Genomic DNA, 23,899 nt, shown 5'->3' with positions numbered 1-23,899 from the left:
ACATGTCCTCTGTTTCCCTCTGTGCAGCGGAAACCATAGTGAACGTGCTGGACTTCAAGAAGGACGTTGGGCTCTGGCATGGAATCCTGACAGTAAGTGCGACCCCGGGCACACTGGCTGCGCTCGGTGCCCCAGTGGGAATTAGGGTCCGTGTGCAGGGTGGCTTGGGGAAGCCGCTTCCCCTGCACGGGGAGAAGAGCCGTTGGCATTAGAAGCCCTCAGCTGTTCGCAAATGTGACTTCCAAAGCCCTGTCCCTGCCCCCATGGGAGGGAGCATATGGACCCTCCCCAGGCGCTCATGGCAAACAGAGCGTCTCTTCTCCCAGCTCCTGGCGCTCTGAATGCAGTGACATATCTCAGTCTGGGGTTTAGGGCACGACCCTAGCATGCAATTTGGCTGTGACATCCTTGGGCTTTTTCTCTCTGCGAGTCTGTATTTGTGAATATGATGGAAGCCTCGTCCCTTACACTGCGAGAGGAGGTTCCAGGGGTCGGCCATGGTGACAGTTGGGCTCCTGTGCCTCAGGGAGGTTCGTGCCCATGGATGAGTGAGGGTGGCTGGAAGCTGCAGGCGGGTTTGTGGAGACTCAGCCGTGTCCTCTAAGATGCACTGAGCCTCAGAACACAGCTCGGGGCAGGCCGTGTGTGTCCTCGGTGCTGATCTGCACTCCCTGCTTCTCCAGGCGTCTTGTGCTGGAACTGTGTCTGTGCAGGGGTGGAAAATTCTAGTGGCTTTCGCATGAGCAGTGGGACATACGTACAGAGAGCAGGCCTTGTGCTTTCTCTGTGAGGAGGGGGGCCTGTGAGCACCGTCTGGACCGGAGGTTGGGGCCCCCACTCGCCCCTCCTGCTGCAGCTCTGCTCTGCCCCCAGATGCCAGGCGCTACTAGGATGCGGGGACCCAGCTCCCCATGCATGCTCACGCGGTGAGCACAGGGCCCGGGACCCCGGCCGGCCTCAGCCTTGCTGTCTGCGCTCTGTGCCTGCAGGCCCGTTGCCTGCCCCTGGGCCCCCCTGCACCGCGGCGTTGCTACCCGTCAAACGCAGCGCCGGTCCTGCGTGGGGTTGGTCCAGCCCAGTGTGCAGCAGGCACTTAGCCCCCCTCCCTGCCCGGAGGCTGTGGCGGCTGCTGTCGCTGCTACCAGTTGAGTTTCTCCTTGACGTCACTGTGTGGGAAGCTCTGTGCCAGGTGTTGGTGTTGTCACCCAGTGTCACCACGGCTCTGGGCCTGAAGCTTCTGCGTCCCTTGCCGCTTCCTAGAGTCAGGCCCGTCTGCTGCTAGACGCACACACTCCCCTCTGCGTCTCACACGGCAGAGGGTGCTCTCGGTCCCCGCGTGGAGCAGGGGCGAGCTCGTGACAGGGCCTGGCCTGGCGGGTGGGGTGCCTCTCCCCCGAGCGTCTGGCAGTTGTCCCCTGTGTTGCTTCCAGAGTGTCATGAACATGATGCACGTCATCAGCATCCCGTACTCGCTGATGAAGGTGAACCCACTGTCCTGGATTCAGAAGGTCTGCCAGTACAAAGGTACGTCTCCTGGGCCCTCGAGTCCGCGGTTCCCGGGCTGACGGCGCGCCGACTAACGCCCTTCCCTCCGCTGTTCCCACAGCGAAAGTGGCTTGTGTGAAATCCAGGGACATGCACTGGGCGCTGGTGGCACACAGAGATCAGAGGGACATCAACCTCTCTTCCCTGCGGATGCTGATCGTGGCCGATGGTGCAAATCCCTGTAAGTGGCAGCTGGAGGGAGCCTTGAGTTCCACGTCCCGCCTCCACTCTCTGCTCTGCCTGGTCCCGTCGCTGCCTTGTTCGGAGGCGGCCTTCCGCTCACTACCTCCCACGTGACCCACTGGAGCCTCCAGCCGCCGCGGCGGGTGGCGGGGAACCGGGGTCCTGGGCTCGAGTCCTGGTGTTTCCACATCCTGATTCCGTAGAGAAAGATCCTGACTTTCTGATTTTAACCCTTCTCTTTCTTTAGCAGCAAATTTGTACCTAAGTCATAAAATTTTATGAGGGTTGAATGAAGTGGTTCCTTGGCCTTGGCATGGCTACTACTCGGGAAGTAGTAATTATTGCTATTTTATGGTCTATAGTAATTTTCTTGATTGGGAAAGTAATTTATCATTTTAGTGGAATTTCATTATCAAATCCTGGAGGAAGCACCACTCGGTAGAGTGATTTCGCAGTCCCAAGGCACCGCGAACATACCTTGAGAAGTTCCGTTCTGGGTTGAGGCCAGACGCAGTGAGCTTGGTCTGGGCGAGAGCGAGTGAGCCCGGGGGAAGTGGGTGACGGAGGCCGTGTGTTTCTGTCAGTAAACGGTGCCGCGTGCACATTCGTAGATTCAAGCAGCACAGACTTTCTCAGAAAGTCTGATTTGCAAACGGGGACTCGCGCCCACGTGGTTTAGCGTGACTTGTCTCGCGGATCTCCTCAAAGAGCTCTGTGACCGAAGAGCTTCCCGAAGCTTCCTGAAGAGCTCTGTGACCCGTGAGCTGCTTTAGGACAGTGATTTGAGCCACCTGTCGTGCGCGACACCCGGCTTCCCCGTGTTAGGACGTGGTCTCGCCGCACGCCGGGTGGTGACACCCCAAGCTCCCTGGGTGTACCGACCCGGGAGGAGTTTTCCGCCCTTCATACACACATGGAGCATGGCAGGGCCAGCCTCAGGGAGGGCCCACAAGCTCAGCACCGCGGTGTTTCCGCAAGGAGGTTATGTTGGTAACCCTCGGCTTCTGTTGGCTGAGTGGACAGTCTCTCACGGTGACGTGAGGGGTAAGTGTGAATGAGGTGTGTTTCCGCACTCTGGCCGCATCCCGACCCAGGGGCATTCGGGGCGTGGAGCGGTTTCCGTGGACCCCAGGCTTCCACCAGCTGACTATCCTCCCTTTGCCTGCAGGGTCCATCTCGTCCTGTGACGCCTTCCTCAACGTCTTCCAGAGCAAAGGCCTGCGCCAGGAGGTCATCTGTCCGTGCGCCAGCTCCCCGGAAGCCCTCACCGTGGCCATCCGGAGGTACGGCCGGGCACCTGAAGGGCGGGGAGGGCCGAACCCAGCCTGTCCAGGGCAGCCTTGTTTCCTTGCACATGTGGGAATGGACTCTTCAGGGTGGTCCAGATTCACTAGTCAGAAACCCTGGGTCCCTCTGGGGACAGACCTTGTCCCCTAGTAAGTGGACGCCATGGGTACGTCACCCACATGTCCCATGCTGATGTCCCGGTGGGCGCTATTTGGGGCGGGCTGGGGAGTGCTGTCTGGTGTGAGTGCAGTGTAGGTGGCAGCCCAGCCCGTGGACAGGCCCCTTTTGCCACCACACCGTGAACTCTGAAAGACCCTGGTTTTCTCAGCTCTTGGGTTGTGGACGGCCATCGCGGGGCTGCAGGGTGCACGTGGGTCGGGGCCTGCTTTGCCCATGCCCTGGGTCGTGTGTCAGTCCACCTCATCTCGGGCCCCACGCCCTGCACACCGGTTACGGGCATGTGAGGCCGGCCCCTCCCCGGCTGAGAGGTACAGGGAAGGCCTGTCCCGTTGGCACCTGCCGTCCGACATCCTCACGGCGTGGGAAGGGAGGGTTTGCACCGTCTGTGTATTTCCAGCTCGGGATCAGACTTGGTTCTCAGTATCTCTGGGTTCGGCCCTAGTAAGGTTGTCTTCTGCGTCACACACTGCGTGCCCCACTGTAAGCGCAGGTGCTCGAGCTTTCAGCACACAGTGCATGTGAGTTCCGTCCTTGTTACCGAAAAGCTTCGCAACAGTACCCACTGGGAGGTTGTAAATAAGATGTTTTCTGACGGTTTTAGCTGATAGTGTAAAATTAACCAGACTGTCTGAGGGGCTGGGAAGTCAAAAAGCCTTAGAAGATCAGCAAGTTTTAATTTCACTTGAACCAGAAAGGAGAAGTCCGTGACGTAATGTAAGCTGATGAGGAAATCGGACAGCAGGAACCGGAATCCAGCCTTCGTTGTTAAAAAGGTGTCAGTTGAAGTCTGGCTTCGGATGGGATGCTGGGGACTGCGCCAGGGACGGGCTAGCACTGGGCTCCTCTGAGACCAGCAGTCAGCTATCTGGGTGCAGCCTGGCCACAGGGTCCCTGCCACCGCGTCCTGGCTGTGGCCTCCCGGCTGCAGGGTCCCCTCTCCATGGCCTCCGCCTGAAAGCGTTAGTGTTGTGCCACTGTGTGACATGGCATCCGTTGCTGCAGGTAAGTCACAAGGTGAGGGACTGAGACTCGTGGACACTCCAGCTGTGTCAGACCGTGGGGTCACGTGCTCTTCTAGATAGCTGTTCCCTGTGCGTGAGATCAGGCCAGACCAGACTGGCACAGGGAGGACTCAGCGAAGGGCCTGTCATTGTTTCTCTAAAAATGTCAAAAAATCATTAAAATTTTTAAGAAGATTAAAAACTTAGTACCAAAAATAGGCAAATTAAGCACTATTTCCTGGGCTCATGTTTAGTTGCTTCCAGCGCAGTTCCCCTGCAATCAATGGCCACGCACATCCCCACGCGCCCCAGGCTCCCCATGCATCCCCATGCGTCCCCGCGCCCCCATGTGCCCCCATGCTCCCCGCACATCCTCATGCCTCCATGCTCCCCACGCATCCCCCACATGTCCCCATGTGTCTTCATGGATCCCCGTGTTTCTCCACGCATCCCCACGCGCCCCAGTGCTCCGTGCACATTCCTGATCCCCCGTGCTCCCGACACAACCCTACGTGTCCCAATGTGTACTCATGCTACTCACATGTCCGTGTATACCCCTATATGTCCATGTCCCCACGTATCCCTGTGCTCCCTACTTGTCTCCATGGTCTTCACACACCTCCGCGTATTCCTACACATTCTTGCACAACCCTTGCACAGACCTGCCGTGGCTGAGTCTGCCCCCTGACTGGCCGGCGGGGTGGTTTCAGAGTCCCTCATCCTTCCCTCACCGCAGCTTGTGGACACCTGGACACAGTGGATGGGTTGGCCGCCCTCTGAGCAGGTGGGAGTGGTTGTGCTTGTAGGGACAGGAGTCCGCCAGCCGGCCTGGCTTTGAACTGGCTGGCTCCTGTCTGCAGACCCGCCAGCTCCTCTCAGATCTGACCCCGCCCCCTTGAGGTCTTGTCTGTGATTTCCCGGGTAGCTGGTAGAGGAGCCAGGAGCCAGGACAGGGCCACGGAAACAGAGGAGCCCCTGCGAGCCCTGCGTCCTGGACCACACCATGGTGGGAGGTGGCTGGCGTGGGCCGCAGGTTGACCTGACCCTGCCCGCGGTGAAACGTGAGGTTGAGGCCTTGGCAGGATCCTGCCGTGCTCTCCTCGCAGGATCTCCTGTAGCTCGCGGAAGGTTGGCACGTTGTTTCCTGGACTGTCATTCACAGTCCAGGGGTTAAAACTGGGGACGTGTGGCTGGGGAGTCCAGTCCGTTTCTACCCCAAACTCGCCTTACTGCAGGCATTTCCTAGCCCTCAAGAGCGGTGTGCGTTCCCTTCACTGGCGCTGTGTGAGGTCGCTGGTCCTTCTCAGGCTCGTCAGTCCCAGCCGCGGTCCCGCGAGCGTCCTCGGGAGCCACGGCATCTGGAGACAGGCTGCTCTCGTGATTCCTGTGGATTTGGAGTGTCCGTGGGAAGAAAGTAGCGAGATAGGAACATGGAAGTACCCCGAGACTCAGCACGTGCTGTGGGGCTGTCACTTCCTGCGAGGGGCGCACCGGGCCCCATCCCCATGGGTGCATAGTCGCGTTCTCCGGTCTGCGTAGAGGAGGGATGGGACCCATTGGGAGCACACGCTGCCATCGCGACATAGCCGCGCAGCTGTTGCCCGTGGGTTTTACAGTGTGACTGTCACATGGGAGGGTCTCAGCCAGCTGGGACTCACGTCGGCTCTCAAGAGCGCGGGACCCGTGGCCGCCAGCATGTCCAGGCGGCGGAAGTCTCTGCTATGGCCCGGCCTCGCCCCAAGCTGCCAGATGCTCCCCGTGAGGACTGTGAACAGGGTTGACATGATGGCAGCTTTGGCTCCTCTGCCCTCCCAGGGCCCCCCGTGTGTTCTCTCTCCCCGTCAGTCTGGAGAGGCTGCCTGGAGGCAGGGCTGCCCACATTGGAGAACCCCTTCCTGAGCACACAGTTTCCAGAAAACAGGGTGACCAGAGAGGGCATGTGTCGGCAGAAGAAATCCTATTTCCAGCTTTTGGTAAAAATAGTTCTGTGTGGCTAGGGCCTGGAGGGAGGCCAGGGCACAGTAGAGCAGCTCTGTCCCCTTCTCTGTAGGACCTTTGGTTCACCCCACACGCGTCCTCCCCCCGGGAGCCTGCGTCAGGCCCGCGTGCACAGCCTGGGGGCTCAGACGCAGTGGGGTCCGAGTGCCTGCGGAGGAGGCAGCCAGGGCACTGCCTCCGTTCTCCTCCTCCCGCTTCCTGGCCCTTCTCTCGTCAGCCCGACAGGTGGCCGTGGGTGTCTGTCTGCTGGGCATGTAACTGTGAGCAAGGCAGGACCTGCGTGGGGGCCTGGGAGGGCAGACCGCCCGTCTCAGGCCATGAAAGATTTCGCCATGTGCTGTTCCCAAGTGGAGGGAGAGGAGCGCATGTCCCGGAGTCACAGGAAGCCGATGGCCCACGCCCGTACTGAGGTTTCGTTGGCCCACCGCCGTGCCTGCCTATTCATGTGTGCCGGCCACAGCGCTGCTGACAGCAAGCCCAGTGAATGTTCCAGGCCCCGTGGCCCTTCGCTGAAAAGGCAGTGCATGAGCCACGTCTGCGTGAGCTCCCAGCTCTGTGCACAGGGAGCCTCGCTCTTTCCTCAACCACTGTTGACTGTCGGAGCGATGTCACGTCCGTCACTCCTTCAGAGAAATTCCCTACAACCAAAAGGTGCGTCAGTAACAGAAGAAACTCTTGGTTTACCTGACGTGGAGTCTGTAATCCTCATTTATTTACAGACTTTGGTATAAAGCGGTCTCCGTCTGGTGGCTCGCCCTGAGCTCTTTCTCTAAATGAAGACACCGTCTTCTCCCAGAGAGTCCCAGGTTCGCTGGCACCTCCCGGGTCTCTCCGCAGACCTGCCGCCCGCGCAGTGCTTGAGAACCGGGCATGTGCGTTAGCCACGCATGGCACATGTGTGAGAGGGACAGTGGAGACTGTTGCTGGGACCCACTTGCCACAGGTGGAACCCCATCCCCGCCTCACGTGGGTCAGTGGTGGCTCATGTGTTGGCCTCCGGCAGGGGAGCAAGGTTGCTCCAGAGGGACAGCTGAGCCGGACATCGTCTGTGCCGTCCTGTCCTTGCTGAAGCTATGACAGTTTAAATGTGTCTACTCGTTTTGCTGTGACATTTGGGCTGCGTATTTCAGAGTAGAGATACGAGCCCGGTACTTGGGGATGGCTCTGTGGGGATGGCCCGGTGTGTCCTGCAGACTCTCGACGATGGTGTGCTGGCCCCGGGCCTCACGGTTGCTCCTGTGGACAGTGCAGCGTGAACCCTGCCACCTTGCTCCAGCGTAAAGCGAGGGGCCGTAAGATACACAGGGGAAGAGGTCTAGTTTTAACGCTAAGGTATTTGTGTTTTGCTACTGACATATTGGTTATAGCCAAACAAAAATAATTTTGGAAAAGATCATTATAGGCAGCAGAGGGCCGTTAAACATTATGGTTTCACAAGCACATAAATGTGTCTGCACCGTTCGCACCGTCCTTCTCGGTTTCACACCCGTCCGTATCTGTGACCAAAACTGAAGTAGAAGGATATTTTCAAAATCTGGACAAAAACCCCGCAGAGACGCCTGAAACAACGGCTCAGGCCGCAGGTGGCGTTGGAAATCGTGCTGTGTTTCTTGGAGCCAGTCGTTTGGGACTGTGCCCGCGTGGTCTTGGCTGAGCCTTCGTGTCCCGGAGACACCCTGGGTCCCGGGGAAACACAGCCTCTGATGGCGCGCTCGCACCCGGAGCGGCTCCGGAGCACAGCGCTCTGCTCAGCCCTGGTTCACACGGGCGAGAAACCGTGACATCTGGGCCCGAAGCCGCAGACGGGCCCCACGTGCTGAGAAGCTGTGTGGTGGCTCGTGCCCCCGGGGGCCTTGGGGTGATGGAGTCACAAACTGTGTCCTCGCCGTTCCCTCCGGGAGAGAATCTGTGGGTCCCGTGGACACAGTCCAGGCTGCGCTGTGAGAGGGGCCACCGGCAGGTCCCCCGATGCTATGGTGTCACCCCGTGTGTTGTCTGCCTGCAGCGGTAAGATTCAGGGGCGCTTCAGAGTGTCATCGTGATCTCAGGGCCACCTTGTGCACCAGGAAAGGCAGGTCTTTTCAGCGACTGACTCTGCCACGTCCCTGTGGACCGGTCTCTGAGACACTCAATTTTTCCCCCTGCCAAGAAAAGATGTGAACAGTATGTGTGCACACTCGCTGGTCCCCATTGTGAACACGTGTGTCTGCTCACACGTGTGCAGACACCCCAGTCCCTGATGTGAAGACACGTGTCTGCTTACATGTGTGTGCACACACCCCGGTCCCCAATGTGAACACACCCCGGTCCCCGATGTGAACACGCAGGTCTGCTAATACGTGTGTGCACACACCCCGGTCCCTGGTGTGAACACACCCCAGTCCCCAATGTGAACACACATGTCTTCTTTTTTTTTTTTTTTTTTAAGATTTTATTTATTTATTTGACAGACAGATCACAAGTAGGCAGAGAGGCAGGCAGAGAGAAAGGAAGGGAAGCAGGCTCCCTGCTGAGCAGAGAGCCCGATGTGGGGCTCGATCCCAGAACCCTGGGATTATGACCTGAGCCGAAGGCAGCGGCTTTAACCCACTGAGCCACCCAGGCTCCCCACACACATGTCTTCTAACACGTGTGCACATACCCTACTCCCCAGTGTGAACACACAGGTCTGCTAACACCTGTGCTCACACCCCCTGGTCCCCGATGTGAACCCCCAGGTCTGCTAACACGTGTGCACACCCCCAGGTCCCCCACCCTAGCCGTCAGCCCTTGGCCCAGCAGTCTGAGCCCTTATGCCCCAGTGCAGGCTGCATCGCGTCTCCCCACCCACCAAGACTTCGGTTAGATGCAGGACTGTGCAGAGACTGGACACTGATGTCCGTGTTGTGATTCTGGCCGCTCTACTGTGGGAAGGAGGGTGGCAGGCAGAGCAGAACTGGATTTCAGTGCACCCTGCCTGGGCAATGTGTGCCCCACGTTCCTTCAGAGGAACCTGTGGACGCACGGCCCAACCCTCTGGCTGCCCTGGCTCCCTACTGCCCGGCCCCTCAGTGGCAGCTGGCCTGCAGGGTGCTGGGGGCTCCGAGGTCTAGCCATGCTCTCTCCCTCCCTCTGCACAGCCTGCCTTTGCCGGCGTCCTGACTGTGGTCCTCCGGGCTCGTCGCCCTCCTTCAGGTTCACACCTTCTCATGTGCTCTGGAACTTTCTGGTGTCTCCGTGGTTTGTCCGTCCCAGCCCCATGTGTACTTTGTAAATAGAGCCGTGAGAGACAGATGCCCAGTACGTGCAGGTCCTGCTCACGGGCGTCCTGGTGAGAGCAGCACGGCGGGTTTCTAGCTCGTGGTGCCCCAGGGAGTCGTGTGTGCGCCAGTCGGCCGGCTGGCACCGCACACAGCAATCCCGGTGCCGCTCCGAGCCTAGGGTTTGGTGTCATGTTCTGGTCGTCCACCGAGACAGCAGCAGCAAGAGGGCCGTGTTCTTACTGCCAACTGCGCGTCCCCTTCCCGACCCCAGGGTGGGTCCCGAGATAATGGGTGGAGGGAGTACAGGGAGGTCTTGGGCAGCAGCCTGCGTGCATCCACACGGATGTACTAACATGGGTGCGGAGAGGGCAGCTCAGGACCCCAGAGCAGGGGTGGGAGATCCTTACATACCCCAGGATGTAAGTCGCTGTGTAGGAGGCAGTGGACGGTCAGGAGTTCCTGAGAACAGAGACGTGAGCACAGGTAGTGCCCTCGGCCCTGCCAGGCTCTGAGCAAGTGTCTCCCAGAGCCCCGCCCGGGGCTCACACCCCGTTGGCTGGGACGTTTCCTCAGAGCCCGCGTGTTCCGCGATGGGCATCATCTCCCACACTCACAGGTAGATTGGGACAGGAAGGGGAAGGAGCACGAGGTACAGTCGTAGCATTCTCAGTAGAATTAGGAATGATGGCATGACCCAAATCAAGACAGGCCTCTGGGTGCAGCGGCTGTCTCCCATCCGGTCCCTTGCTGGGTGCCGTTCCGCAGTCTGGTGGCCGTCCCCGTCCACGTGAGATACCACTGCACACCAGCAGCCCCACCGATGAAGCCACCACCGTGAGCCCTGTTTCGGGGTGAGTGTGGGTGACGAGGACTGGTGGTCAGTCCGGAGAGGAGGGAGTGCTCATGTGCAGAACCTGCTTCCTTCGCTGACCAGTCATATGTGAGTTATTTTCAAACAGGACAGAAACAGCATTCTCTTGAATTTTATGAGCACGTCCCTCTCTGTGATTAAGGAAGCCCCCGTTGCCGGCATTGGACATGAAAGACCATCCACGCAGATGTTGGGACAGACTCTTGTTTCACGAACAAGCCCACACGCAGCTTCACACTGACTGATTTCTTCCCCAAGCACAGGGACACTTGGAGATGTCCGTATGTGCACAGCAGAAGCTGGCTTAGAGGCGAGGCCACCTTCTTCGTCCCTCTCAAGCTGCTCTGAGCAGGGGTCCAGGATGACCGGTCCACAGCCCTGTGGTCCCAGGGCGACAACAGAATGGGCGCTCAGTTGCGCCTCTTCTCCGAGCCCAGCGTGGGAGCGGCTACAGCCTCAGTCTGTTTCTGTTTGTTGGCTGATTTACAAAGAAAAAAGTGTCTGGCTGCTAGGTCGCCTGATTTTGTTGGAAAGAAAAGCCGGCCCCCTTCAAGGGAGCTCTGATGACCCCTCATTCAGGTGGGTTTGAGGACTGACATTCTCCTTTCTTCTCTCGTCCTGGGCTTAGTAACCCTCCCAGGACAGCTGAGCTGGGAAACGAAGAAGAGACTGGACTTGGGCAAGCCGCTCAGAGCCGCTGATGGCCCGCTCAGCTTTTAGGGACAAAAAACCCAGTTACTGCATGTGGTCAGCACTGAAGATGACACTGGACATGTGTCCCGTTAGTCACACCGGTGGGGCTTTTAGTCTGTGGTTTCCTTCTGTGAGACGCGTATGTGGACCAGCCAGCCGCGTGTCTGTGGAAGAACCGCCAGGCGCCCGTGGGCCTGCGCTGTGCCAGGACAGCTGGGCACATCTGTCAGCCCTTCTGGCCGTTCTGAACTGGCCTGTGCAGAGCAGAGAGCTGGACGTCACAGGCTGGTGACTGTGGCTGTTCATTGTCCTGACGTCCCTCCTCCGGTTAGCAGGAGAACACCTGTCACCAACACCACAGTGAGTGCGTTGGAAGGTTCTGGGGCCCTGAGTTTTCAGCGAGATTCTCGGACGTCCCACCTGAAACACAGGCAATGTGCGGAGCTGGTCCCGAGAGCCAGCCCTAGACTCTGGCCGTTGTCTGGGGACAGCAGCTGGAGCCCTGGCTTCCTCTCCAACCTCATGTTGCCACGGTATTTAATTGTCTTTCCTTTTAAGCTATCACCATCCAGATCTATGTTGTGTGTTTCCTTTTTCTTTGAGGGTTATTTGTAAAACTAAGTATATTGGAGAAATATTCTCCAAATATATTGGAGAAATATATGGAGAAATACTTAGAAAAACTAAGTATATTGGAGAAAACTAAGTATATTGGAGAAATACACAGATGTGTAAACGCATCTGTGAAATTGTTTTCAAAGGACAAATTGTAAAATGGAAACCAGAGAATGATCTTCTGGTCCTGTGTATTCCTGGGATTTGCTGTCTGGTTCTGTTTCCACGTCTAGGATGCAGAGGAAAGAACCCACTTAAAAAAAAAAAAAAGATTTTATTTATTTATTGGACAGAGAGAGATCACAAGCAGGCAGAGAGGCAGGCAGAGAGAGGGGAGGAAGCAGGCTCCCTGCTGAGCCGAGAGCCCGATGCGGGGCTCAATCCCAGGACCGTGAGATCATGACCTGAGCCGAAGGCAGAGGCGTAACCCCCTAAGCCACCCAGGTGCCCCAAGAACTCACTTTTTAAAGCTATGTTGTGGTAGTGTTGTTTGAACCAAGGAAATGTTCTGCGGCTCTTTAACCACAAGGTACCTTGATGCATTCGCAGTGAAAGCTAATAATTATGTAAAGCAGTAATTAAATTGGCGATTCCAGAGGAGACCAGAGATGCCCCTTTGCCACCCGAATCATTTTGCATGTTGAAAACGTCCCCCCGGACATTAGAGAGACGGGAAGACCTGAGGGAAGGACCCGGCAGCCGGATGCACGTCTGGAGTCCGACTCGGACCGCTCCGCCCGAGGCACACCAGCCAGGATAGCTGAGGAGCCTATGAATTGCAGTGGGATTTTCAGAAACGGCTTTGACTGCCCCAAGAAAGGCAACCGTGGAGATCCATGATCTTATTTTTGTAACACAAGATTAAATACATTGTCGGGGACTTTAATCCGGCAGTTTTGAACTCAGGTCCAGTTTTAGAACTCCTTTGAGTAGAAGGAAGTTGGCCATGAGACTCCCCATCCCTAACCGGCGATATGGCGTGACTCAGAGTATGGAAGAGCCAAGAGACCAGAGTGCCCCGTGCGGGCCGTCTGCCCCGCTCACCCGCAGGAGCGCGTCCCGCCCTGTTTTGTGTTCGGTTGGATGGTGACCGGCGCCCGCTGCAGTCCAGGTATCTGTCCTACACACAGAGACCGGGGCCGGTTCCTTGCCGGCGCGTGCCCGGCGCCTGCCCGGAGACACGGCCAAGGAGCCCGGGGGAGAGCTCAGCTCGCACAAAGCTTATGCGGTAGGTCCAGTGCCTGGCTGAGAGGAGGAAGTGTCTCTGACCAGTCTCTCTAGCAAGAAAGAACCTGGAAGCCACAGACTGCGGTGGGTGGGTGTGACAGTGGCGGAGAGAACGGCCCCTTGTCACGTTATAGACCTCTTCAAGCAGGTGCTTTTTAATAAGTGGTTCTTGCTCTCGCCAGAGAAAGGGGAAGAAAATACCTCATTGCTCGGAGGGGCGCCGTGTCGATCCTGGGTCTTTCCCTGTCATGAGCCTTCCATGTGGGTGTCCGCTGTGCTGTGCAGAGGCTCTCACGCTGAGCACTGAAGGGGGAGCACATGGGCATGGATTTGACTGGATTTCTCCTAAAATCCGCGTTCCCAGAGTGTTCCCTGAAAATGTTATTTCTGTTAAAACAAGTACACAGTGTCCATGGCTCCACACCCTTCACAGGGCATTTCCACCTGCCGCTGTTATTTTCTCGGGGCGGCGGCCGCAGTAAGTCCGCTCACGCGTCTGCAGAAGGACTTCGGCTGCGGACGGCAGGGCCAGACCTGCGCAACAGGGCCGCTCCCCCACGAGGGACGCCCTCTGTCCACAAAGGAGGACCTCACTGGTCAGCGGCCAGAAGGCGGTCCCTCGCTGACACACGCAGATGGCCCACAGCATAGAAGCATCTTCCGCAGGGAGCTGCGTTCCAGGAGGCGCTCTGATGCCCGTGTGTGCGTTCTGTGCATCCAGCCCGTGCGTGCATCCGTGTGTGCACCCGTGTGTCCAGCCTGTGCGTGCACCCCACGCGTGTGCACTGATGGCTCCGTATGCTCTGTGTCCAGTGAGCCCAGCACAGTTCCCAGTGGATTTCAAAGTCTGCTGGCGCAGATCACCGTTCTGGCATTTCCTCCTTTTGCTTTTCCTCTTGCTGGCTTTGTAATGTGGCACAATGCCTCCCTTCAGCCTCAGAGTCCGTGTTCATGGGGGGCGTGACTGCCATGCCACATCACAGGGCCACGTGAACAGCACGGGAGTCTGTACACGTAGAGCTTCTGCATGACTCGGGGTAGAACTCGGGCGTCGGGCTGCCGTCAGTGTTACTGCGGTGACATTGTGTGTGCTTGGGCGTGTGCGTTCTGTGGCATCGGGCCACGAATGTGGAAATGTTGTAGCAAGTCCTGGTGTCGGCAGAGGAGCGGCTCTTTCCTTAGGCTTTGCTCCCTTTGCTCTCTGGGTCTTCCTGAGTCGACCGTTTCCGGAACTGGAGGTTGCCTCTGCCTGAGGGACCCAGGGAAGGATCTTCGCAGTTGTGCTCGCAGAAACTTCAGGAAGACGCCGTGGGGCTGAAGCCTTGGAGATGTGGGGGCCGCTTCTCCATAAACCCCGGGAGGGGAGATCGTCCCTTCCGTCACTGCGTTTCTTCCCCCTTGGTGTGGCTGTGAGTGCGGCTGGGGGTGACAAAGTGCAGGTGTGTTCATGGAGACTTCGAGGACATACGTCTCAGGTGTCACAGAGCGTGACCACCTGAGGGTTGTCTAGCGTTTTTGTTTTTTTTTTAAAGACTTTATTTATTTATTTGACAGACAGAGATCACGAGTTGGCAGAGAGGCAGGTGGAGAGAGAGGAAGGGATGCAGGCTCCCCGCTGAGCAGAGAGCCCGATGCGGGGCTCGATCCCAGGACCCTGAGATCATGACCTAAGCTGAAGGCAGAGGCTTTAACCCACTGAGCCACCCAGGCGCCCCTGTTGTCTAGCATTTATCCAGGTGGGACACACACGACATGTAAGTGGCAGGTGTGCGTGCTGTCCCGGCGAAGCCCCTGGTCTTCCGGAGCGTTCCCGCGGCCGGGCTGGTGGGCACCTCTGTCTTCCGTGTGTTAACTTGGGCCGTCCTGCAATTTGCCCGTCACTGCAGGATGAGCCACACACAGCTGCGTATTACCTTCCTGCATATTCCTGAGCACGAAGACTCTGTCTGTGCGCCCAGAGAATCGCCGGGGTGTTCCTGCTCCCGTGACACCGGAGCTGTCCGTCAACACGCTGCTCCGTCGCAGCCTTGAACCTGGAGGCTGACAGGAGGGCCAGGCTCCCCCGACCCTGGCTCAGCTTCCCAGGTCTGATCATGAAACACAGCTTTTTGAAATCTCTGGGAATTCTGCTCACAGGGTCACGTTCTTACTTTCACCTGGTTTAATCTACTGGGACTTTTAATTTCCCAGGAAGGTGTTAATGGAGAGAAAGACAGGCTGGCGTGCTTAAGAATCGTGGGGACACAGACCCAGCCAGCGGCTACAAATGGCTTGGACCCAGCAAGCCGGGAGCAGTCTTAGGGTTGAGGACAGTGTCAGTCTGGGTGTGTGGAGGCAGGACTGCCAGGAGGTGGCCTTCCCCTCGGCCAGATGCACGGGGTTGGAGGCCGGATTGAGCTTGACGCCTGGGTCTGCCCCTCAGTTGGGCCTGGGGGCCGCCCCACCCTGTTCTCTCTGCTCGTGAGCAGTGAGACTGGTCTGGCCTCCCTCCCGGGGCTGCTGGGAGCATCCCTGGTACGTGGAGTGCTTCAGCCGCGTCTGGCATGGGACCGCGCCACGTGCACGTGTAAATCAGAAGGCGATATTCCTCATGGGAACAGGCATGTCCGGGCAGTTGCTCAGGAGTCGTTCATGTTGTAAACGTAGCTGCTTCTCTAGAGGGAGCCTGCAGCAGCATTGCTGATTACATAGCAGTGGAATAAGATGGGCGATCGCGCATCCGTGTCACCGCACACCGCCCGCAGCGAGGACAGGGCGGTCGACGGGCGTGCTCTGTGTCCCCCAGGTGTCACACACGCACACACGGGAGGCCCCGCAAGCTCTGCTGGGTGGGACAGCAGGACGAGACGAACGTGCTTGTCGGGGAGCCGCCATTCTCTGGGTACAGACATGTTTGTGCGGCCCATGTTGTAGTGCGTGTGGAAGTGCCGGGGGCTCTCTGGTGGTGGCTGCCCGGAGGCGGGGGTGCGGGGTGAGCTGAGCACACACAGGAGCTCTTGCTGGGACTTCTGGAGCCTCACGCGTCCACGGGGACACCGTCCTCGTGTTTCACACATAGCATTGGTTCTGAAGTTTCCCCAAAAGGAGAGTGTGCTGTGGACTGAGGAGGCTGGTGTCTGCAGCCAGAGGTGAGAGGCTGTGGGGAGAGGGGACGGGCTGGTGTCTGCGTCGGGACACGGGCTGTGCTGTCGGTCTGGGTCCCTCTGAGCCCCCCAGGGACGCAGACGACCGGGTTCACATACCCGTGCCTCGGTTCCTGGTCTGTACGGTGGAGGGTGGCGTAGGCGGGCGTACACCGTGCTGAGCCCATGTGTGCGGAATGCTCGGGGCACTGGACACGGAGAGGCGGGGGCCGCGTGGAGCTCGGGCGGCAGGGGCTGGGCTGCTTGTGGAGCAGGAACGCTGCCACCTGGACTGGGGGACCTTGTTGGCGGGGTGGCCAGTGAGCCCAGGACCGTGTCCCAGGGACTCACGTGCTTCTCTTCCAAACTGTTTAAGTGTCCTTTGTCTGCAGAGGAGAGAGTCCGGGCTCGGAGTTTTCGTGATCCACAAGGGACTCCGTTAGATGCGAGTGCAAAGCAGCAGGTCGGAGTAATGCGACGGGAGTCCTTGTTTCTGTGGTATCGGTTTGTAAACGCGACGGAGGATCCTCACAGCAAATGCAGTCCAAAGTTGGGCCGCCCTGAGTCTCGCTTCCCGCTTGCTGTTCTGGAATGTAGGGAAGCAGGTGCCGTCACCACGAGGACAGAACGTGCACCCGTGACTCTTACGGGAGCCTGTCGCTCCCAGCACTTGCGGTCGGCTGGTCTCAGTCGCCACCGACCCCTTGCTCCCGGCTGCTCCTGCATTCTGCTTCTGTGCCTCCTGCAACTGAGTACGCACACCTTTGAGCCCTGTTGTGTGCTGTGTCCGTGTCCAGGGCTCTCGTAAGTGCCTTGTGCTGGGGGCGTGGAAATGGGGACACTGTTGTCTTGGGTCTTGGGGCATCTGCTGGGCGGGGGCTCCCAGAGGCTCTGGCAGAGCATCTGCACCAGGTCCTCCCACTGCTGGTGCCCTGTCGGTGGCTCCGTCGCTGGAGGTGCAGCGCCCCGTGGCCACCGTGTCACACATCATCTGTGTCTCCTGCTCCCTGAGGACAGTAGTCATTGGATTGTGCCCAGTCCATCCCGTAGGACCTTGTCTCAACCAACAGCCTCTGCAAAAACTCTCTTTCCTACTAATAAGGTCACGGTCACTGTCCTGGGACCAGGCCTGGCCATAGGTTTTGGGGACACAACCCACAGCGGGTACCGAGCCTTCTGGTTCCTGACTGTCACGTCGCATTCTGCCGAGGACAGAAACACGGGGTCAGGAGTCCTGGCAGCACAGGGTTCCTGCGGGGCTCCTCCTCTCGCTTTAGAGAGCGGTTTAGGCTCCAGTGTCCGGGGCTCTTTTCCAGGTGGCTGCCCGGGGACCTTCTAGCTTAGGCAGAGTTTTCTTCTGTGTCTGCTTAGTTCCTTGTCCTTGATGCTTAGCGGATAGAATGGTTCAGTTTCCAGACTCTCTTATGCTTCCTTTTTATTTATTTATTTTTTTTTTTGCGAAATTTTTGACTTACGGTGTAGGCTCCTTTTTTAAACACACCAGTTTCTTGATTCAAATAAGACTTCCTTCTGCACAGTTTAACTTTTACATTTCCTTATTTATATTTTTAGGTTCATTACAAATCCCAGTACTGTTTTAAAGTCAAACAGCAAACTTCTGTTTGTCCTCCAGCTTTTAGATCCTAAAGCAGTGTTGTGCAAGTGCGTCGTTACAGCGACAGGCTGGTGCTCACCCAAATCGCTCTCTCACTTAGCTCACAGCTCACAGGCAAGGGTCTTTAGCTACAGGGATAAAATCTGTGACCTTGGAAATCTTTCACGACTCCGTAGTCGACGGAATGCCTCTCTGGAGGAAAGGTACAGCAGTGGACAGAGGGAGACCCACTTGCCCTCAGGAGGCTGCGACTGATGGGCCAGGCGCGTGCCGTGCAGGTGGGAGTTGGGGTGTGTGCTTCATGGAGTCCTTGTGCATGTGAGCGGCCCCGGAGGGCACTGAGAGGAACCCACGGGTTTGCTGCTGTTGCTAGAACCCTGCAGGGAGGGAGGCAGGAGCAGGGGCAGAAGGCCCAGGTGGGAGAGGTCTGGGTCCCGGAGGGATGGGAGGGGCTGGCGCGGAGTGAGTGGACGTGTGGGGCTCGTGGGCCCTGTAGGAGACAGAGGCAGTGACGCTACTTCTTCCCCTGGGCCTCCGCCACCCTGCAGAAAGCCTCTCAGCCAGAACCTTCCCCAAGAACTTGTCGTCCGGCACGTAGTAGGACTCTCATTCCAGATTCTGGCCCACAGTGTGCATCCATATGGCGTACATCTGACTCGCGGCAGGAGCAGTGGGAACCTCCACCGGCTCTGCACCCTGCTGCCGTCTCTTCTCCGAGACCCGTTCTCCCGCTAGCCACTTCCCACCCTGGAGGATCTGGCCCAGACAGTGGGGGGAGGAGTCAGGCAGTGTTCCTTTCTAACCGCAGGTCTTCACGCCACTAAGGTGTTTTTAAACTGTTCTGGAAACCCAGAGGTAGGGGTAGTGACATCCTGTGGCCGTAGCAGAAGCGTTCCCTGGCGAGCTAGACCGTGGGGGCAGCGCGACATCCAGTCTGCACTCGGGAGTCCGTGGGACCCCATCGTGGCTGGCAGCCTCGCCGCGTGTCCTTGTGTGGCCTGTTGGCTTCCACACGCTCAGACAGAACTGTTCTTCTAGGCCCACGGACGACAGCAACCAGCCCCCGGGCCGGGGCGTCCTCTCCATGCACGGGCTGACCTACGGCGTCATCCGCGTGGACTCGGAGGAGAAGCTGTCTGTGCTCACCGTGCAGGACGTCGGCCTCGTGATGCCTGGTGGTGAGTGTGGGCCCGGGCTGCAGACAGCCTGGGGTGCTGAGGTGGGAACCCTGGCTGTGGCTGCTGGGCTTGTCTGTGGGCCCCGGCCTTCATACCTGGCGTCCCCGGGCCCCTCCACCGTGAATGTGGACGCGACACTTACATTCCAGCTGTGAGTCGTTAAAGTCTGTGATAAAGCGGCCTCAGGGAACATGGGAGGGCTTCTCTGCCCCCCTCACGCTGGGACCTCATTGTCGTCCTCCCCGGGGGTGCCTTGGGCCCCGCTGCCCCCCACAGCCCTCCCCACGTGCTGGGCCAGGCCAGCACCCAGCCTAGCAACAGATGGTGTGAGAGCCCTGCTGGGGGGCCCTGGGGGAGCAGCCGCGCTCGCTCGTAGCGGAAGAGCCTGTTTCTAAGAGTCGTGGACCTGCTCCACAGACGCACCTGTGAGCGGGTCAGGGCGGTGTCAGCTGTTGCTGGACGCACAACCCACCTCCTGGAACGCTGGCTTCGGGCCCGGACGGACTCGAGCTCTGTGCTGGGAGCATGGGGCATGTGCAGTACAGAAGCGCCATGGGCAGCCGGGGACCCGGGGCGTCCTCCACGCGTCCTCCATGTCTGCTAGCGGAAGTCACTCCCCTTAAATGTGATTCACCTGTCCAGTTATTCACTGACGTCACAGCAACAGGACTGGACATTCTTCTATTATGGGAAAATTTAGGACGTGCTGCAGGGAACATGCATGCCCGGCCCACTTGGATACACCCACCCGTGTTCCAGATGCTGTCTCTGTTCCCCTGCCATCACTTATCCTCAGTCTGTCGCCGTCTCTCTGTGCCTGTGTCTCCCCACACCGTCTCTCTCGGTCTCTGTCCCCCCCCATCCCTCAGTCCCTGTTTCTTTCTCTCTGTCCCCCCCATTCCCTCTCTCTGTCTCCCTCGCCTCTGTCTCTGTCCGTCTGTGTCCCTCGCTCTCTGTCCCTCACTCTAACATGACCTGTGCGTCCGGTCTTGCTTTCAGCCATTATGTGTGCCGTGAAGCCGGACGGAATCCCTCAGCTCTGTAGAACGGATGAGATCGGGGAGCTCTGCGTATGCGCCATCGCGACGGGCACGTCCTACTACGGCCTCTCAGGCATGACCAAGAACACCTTCGAGGTACGTTCGTGGGGGCTCCTTCCAGGGGGCCCTGCAGGGTGCGCAGACGTGAACGAGAAGCTGGCAGTGTCTTGATGGAACGTGTTCGTTGTAACTAAAATGGTCTCGCTTTTTGCTGCCAGTTACATAATTTTCAGTAAATTTGACTTCTCAGCATTTGTCACTTTGTAGCCAACGTTGGAAAAAGACGAGAATCGTCTTTGCAAAGGGTCTTCCGCATATATCGCTGTTCCCGGGTTTGCCCGTTTACTAAGTGCTGCGAAGACACTGCGGGTCGGGGGCCAGGCACACCCATCCTGGGCTCACCGGGGCCCCCACGGCCTCCCTGCCATGGCCAGGTGTGAACACACACACGTGGCAGGACCTGGTGTGTGCGTGTACGCGATGTCTGCCAGCATGTGTGGCTCGCGGTTCGAGTCCACATGGGCCTCGCTTGCCCGCGGGCCGTGGTACCCTCTGTGCCCATCCGCCGTGCTCCCGGAGCTGACCTCTCACCTGCTCAGGTGGTGCCTTACCCTTGGAGGGGTGCACGCAGAGGACCTCACACATGGAAGATGGGGGCGTCTGGGGACCCGTCTCTTCCAGTTGAGAACATGCCATAACGTGCGGCCTCGTGCGTGCATCTTGGTGGAATGTGGACTGGAGTTTCCAAAATGTCCCTGAAGCTGGATGGAGTTTGCCTAGAACCCCCGCCCCCCCGGCTCTGCGACGTCCCCACAGGCTCTGAGGACCGGGTGTGGGCTCGGTGCCCTGAGATTTGCTTCCTTTCTCATGTCGTCCTGATAAGGAAACACTGATGAACGTGGGTCATTTGATAACTTGTAAAACGCGTTTTTAGTTTTCCATTTATCAGTTTGATGCTGTGGATTTAAAACAGAAGAACTGATTACTGTTCATTAGACAATCGTCACGACCTCTGGTAGCACTTCTTGGGTTCGGAAGCCCTGGAAGGAAGCCGGTGGGCGGCCTGCCTGTGGGCAGAGGGGGACAGTAGGGGCGGGGGACAGGGACAGTGCTTTCTGCAAGGTGTCGCTGCCAGACTATGGCTGGTCGGCCTGGCTCCGGGGGTAGGGGACGGTAGCCCCCGCCCACTCACAGCTCGTGTGTCCACAGGTGTTTCCTGTGACAAGCTCAGGGGCCCCTGTCGGCGAGTACCCCTTCGTCAGGACGGGCCTGCTGGGCTTCGTCGGCCCCGGGGGGCTTGTCTTCGTGGTGGGCAAGATGGACGGACTCATGGTGGTCAGCGGGCGCAGACACAATGCTGACGACATCGTGGCCACAGCGCTGGCCGTGGAGCCCATGAAATTCGTCTACAGGGGAAGGTGGGTGTGCCCTCCGGGAACTCAGCACTCAGTGGTTTACACACGGTGCTTTTTATATAAAAATGCACAAATTCCTTAAGCCGATGGGATGCAGTGACTCCTGACACGCCAAATAGTTCCGCGAGTCCAGTTTCATAAGAGTATCCCGAGCCCCAGACCTGAGCTTCCATCACCTCCTTCCTATGTGAAGTAAAAACATTTATTTAAAAAGCCTATTTTTTAAGTAAATACATGAAGAAAAGAGCCAAATATTCGTTTGGGTGCAGATCATCTAGAAAGACGGAAAGATAACCGTCGAGCCGCAGACTGTACGGGGAGACTGAGTCCCTGACGCGCCCCTACCCTACCGGCTTGCACGCTATGTGTTAAGTTCGGGATGTCAGCTGCTGCGTGTTTGGCTAATTTGAAGGAAATCTTGAACTGCTTTCGAGTCTTACTTACACTTGTCAGTCCGACGGGAGTAGAGGGGTAGACACTGGGGTGTTAGGGCCCATGCTCCTTGTCAGGATGCAGGTTCTAGGGTGGGGGGGGCGCTCTGGGGTCAGAGCCCACAAGGCCGCGTCGGCCGAGCGAGACAGGCACGTGGGCAGAAACCCGCTCGTCCCAAACGGAACGTTCCCACTGACGTGTGGAATACGACCTCACAGGAGCAAACCCCACGTGTGGCTTGCGGGGCTTCCCCAGTCTCGGGGCCCAGCAGGCACATCCCGCAGGGTGGGTGCCTGGCAGCCCGTGCCACGGCGGCCGCGGCGGGAACCGCGGGCCGCTCTCCACACGGTTCCGCTCCAGATCTGAGGCTGCCCGCCCCTGACCACAGAAGCACCCTTGCCGGCACGTGTCCAGCGCGTGCCCATCGCACTCGGCCCTCTCTGTGCCCACAGGATCGCCGTGTTCTCGGTGACCGTCCTGCACGACGAGAGGATCGTGATTGTGGCCGAGCAGAGGCCCGACTCCACAGAGGAGGACAGCTTCCAGTGGATGAGCAGGGTTCTTCAGGTAGCTCCTCCCCCTGGCCGGCCCGCCCGCCTCCGTCCCTGCCGGCCATCAGGCTGTGGCCGCCCCCGGCAACGGTGCCCTGTGCTCCCCGACCCTCCTCCGCCACATGAGAAAGGGCATCGACCGGGAAACGTAACCTCCTGCTGGGAAAGTAACCAGCAGACGGGGTGGGGGGGGTCGGGATCCGGGGTCTGCAAACCTGGCCGCCTCCGTTCACTTGGAGGCATCACAGGCGACAGGGTTTCTTCTCATCTTGAGGTTGTATGTCCTTGCCCAGGTTCCTTTCTCGGGGCGCGCCGTGCTCCACAAATCCCACGTGCAGTTAGCCACTCAGTCTGCAGTTTGCTTTGGTCCGTCTGCGGTGCCTGTGCTCACGTGCTTCCCTCTCCCACGACTTTCCAGGCGATTGACAGCATCCATCAAGTTGGGGTTTACTGCCTGGCCTTGGTTCCAGCAAACACCCTCCCCAAAACCCCACTCGGCGGGATCCACCTGTCAGAAACGAAGCAGCTCTTCCTGGAGGGCTCACTTCACCCCTGCAATGTCCTGATGTGCCCCCATACCTGTGTCACAAACTTGCCTAAACCTCGACAGAAGCAACCAGGTAGGGCTCACGGGCCGGAGGGTGGTGCAGAGCCCGAGCGGCTCTCAGGAAGCAGGTGCCGTGGGGTCCCTTTCCTGGTCCGCGTGTGCCCAGGGGGTGACCCTGCCCGACCCAGGATGCGAAGCAAGGGCCCTGCTAGGACAGCATGGTGTGCCGGGCGACGGGCTGGTGGGGGCCTTTGGGAAAGAGCCCCCGCTTTCCCGGAGGAAGTGCTGACCATTGGTCTGGCCGGGGAGCCCCGCAGCCTGCCTTGCCTGTGTGCACGTTACAGTTACACAGGCCCCCGTGGCTGATTCAGGGCTCAGAGCCACAGAGGTGCGGGAAGCTGCTTGGAGCACGCCATTGTGTCACGGTTGTAAGAGCGAGTGTGTGTCCATACCTTGTGGTTTGGGGATCTGTAATTACCCGTTGTCTGACTTTGTCTTCCTAACAACTGATCGGTCGTGCTTCTCGCGGTTACACATGGTTATCATTGAGAGGGACCCGATCGCAAGCCTGTGGAAAGTAGAGCCGCAGCACTAACACCTGCATGGGAACGGGGCTCCCAGGGCCTCCGGGGGGGCACATGGGGGTGGCTGGGCACGGGCAGCGGCTGTGTTCTGGACCAACGGCGGGAGCTCCCGGCGTGGCCATCGTTTCCACGTGTCGTACACATGAACTGCTTCTCACGTGCGGCAGGCACTCTCCTGTTCCCACTCCACAAACGATGGGGTCAGGGATGGACCCAGCAGCGGTGCGTTCAACCACGTCCGGCGTGGCCACAGGGCTGAGTTCGCGGAGTCAATAGAGGCGGCTGGGTCGCTATGGGGTGCAGCCCACTCGGTGGGAACACAGGGACTCAGGCCCGCGCCCCCACGTGGGGCTGGAGGAGGGAGTGGGTGGTCCTGTGTGGTTGAGGTGAGGGTGCTGGTGCTGTGGGGGGGGCACCTCTCATGTAGAGCCGAGGTCGGCCTTCGTCCCTTGTTGCTGTACCTGTGATGCAGACACGGTCACGTGGCAGCTGGAAGGGCAGCATTTTCTCTCCTGTGAGGTGTGGATTCTCCAGAAGCACATACAGTCGCCGTCTGCTTTCGGGGCAGACAGC

The 23,899-nt window shown here is 58.7% G+C and overlaps 1 protein-coding gene across 5 annotated transcripts in view; it reads left to right on the top strand.

The window, feature by feature from the left end:
- The window catches only part of DIP2C (disco interacting protein 2 homolog C), a 369,149-nt gene that overhangs the window by 264,858 nt on the left and 80,392 nt on the right, over positions 1–23,899 (top strand). For all 5 annotated transcript variants that reach the window (XM_047740625.1, XM_047740622.1, XM_047740620.1 and 2 more), the window contains 9 exons: positions 28–92; positions 1,431–1,524; positions 1,607–1,726; positions 2,897–3,011; positions 18,618–18,757; positions 19,757–19,893; positions 21,007–21,215; positions 22,097–22,211; positions 22,614–22,815. In XM_047740625.1, coding sequence (XP_047596581.1) covers positions 28–92; positions 1,431–1,524; positions 1,607–1,726; positions 2,897–3,011; positions 18,618–18,757; positions 19,757–19,893; positions 21,007–21,215; positions 22,097–22,211; positions 22,614–22,815 — 1,197 coding nt within the window. The remainder of the gene's footprint in view (positions 1–27; positions 93–1,430; positions 1,525–1,606; positions 1,727–2,896; positions 3,012–18,617; positions 18,758–19,756; positions 19,894–21,006; positions 21,216–22,096; positions 22,212–22,613; positions 22,816–23,899) is intronic.

This window comes from Lutra lutra, chromosome 8, assembly GCF_902655055.1.
Source record: "Lutra lutra chromosome 8, mLutLut1.2, whole genome shotgun sequence".
Taxonomy (NCBI): Eukaryota; Metazoa; Chordata; class Mammalia; order Carnivora; family Mustelidae; genus Lutra; species Lutra lutra.
The sequence above is the reverse complement of the archived record's forward strand: the minus strand, read 5'-3'. Positions and strand labels throughout refer to the sequence as shown.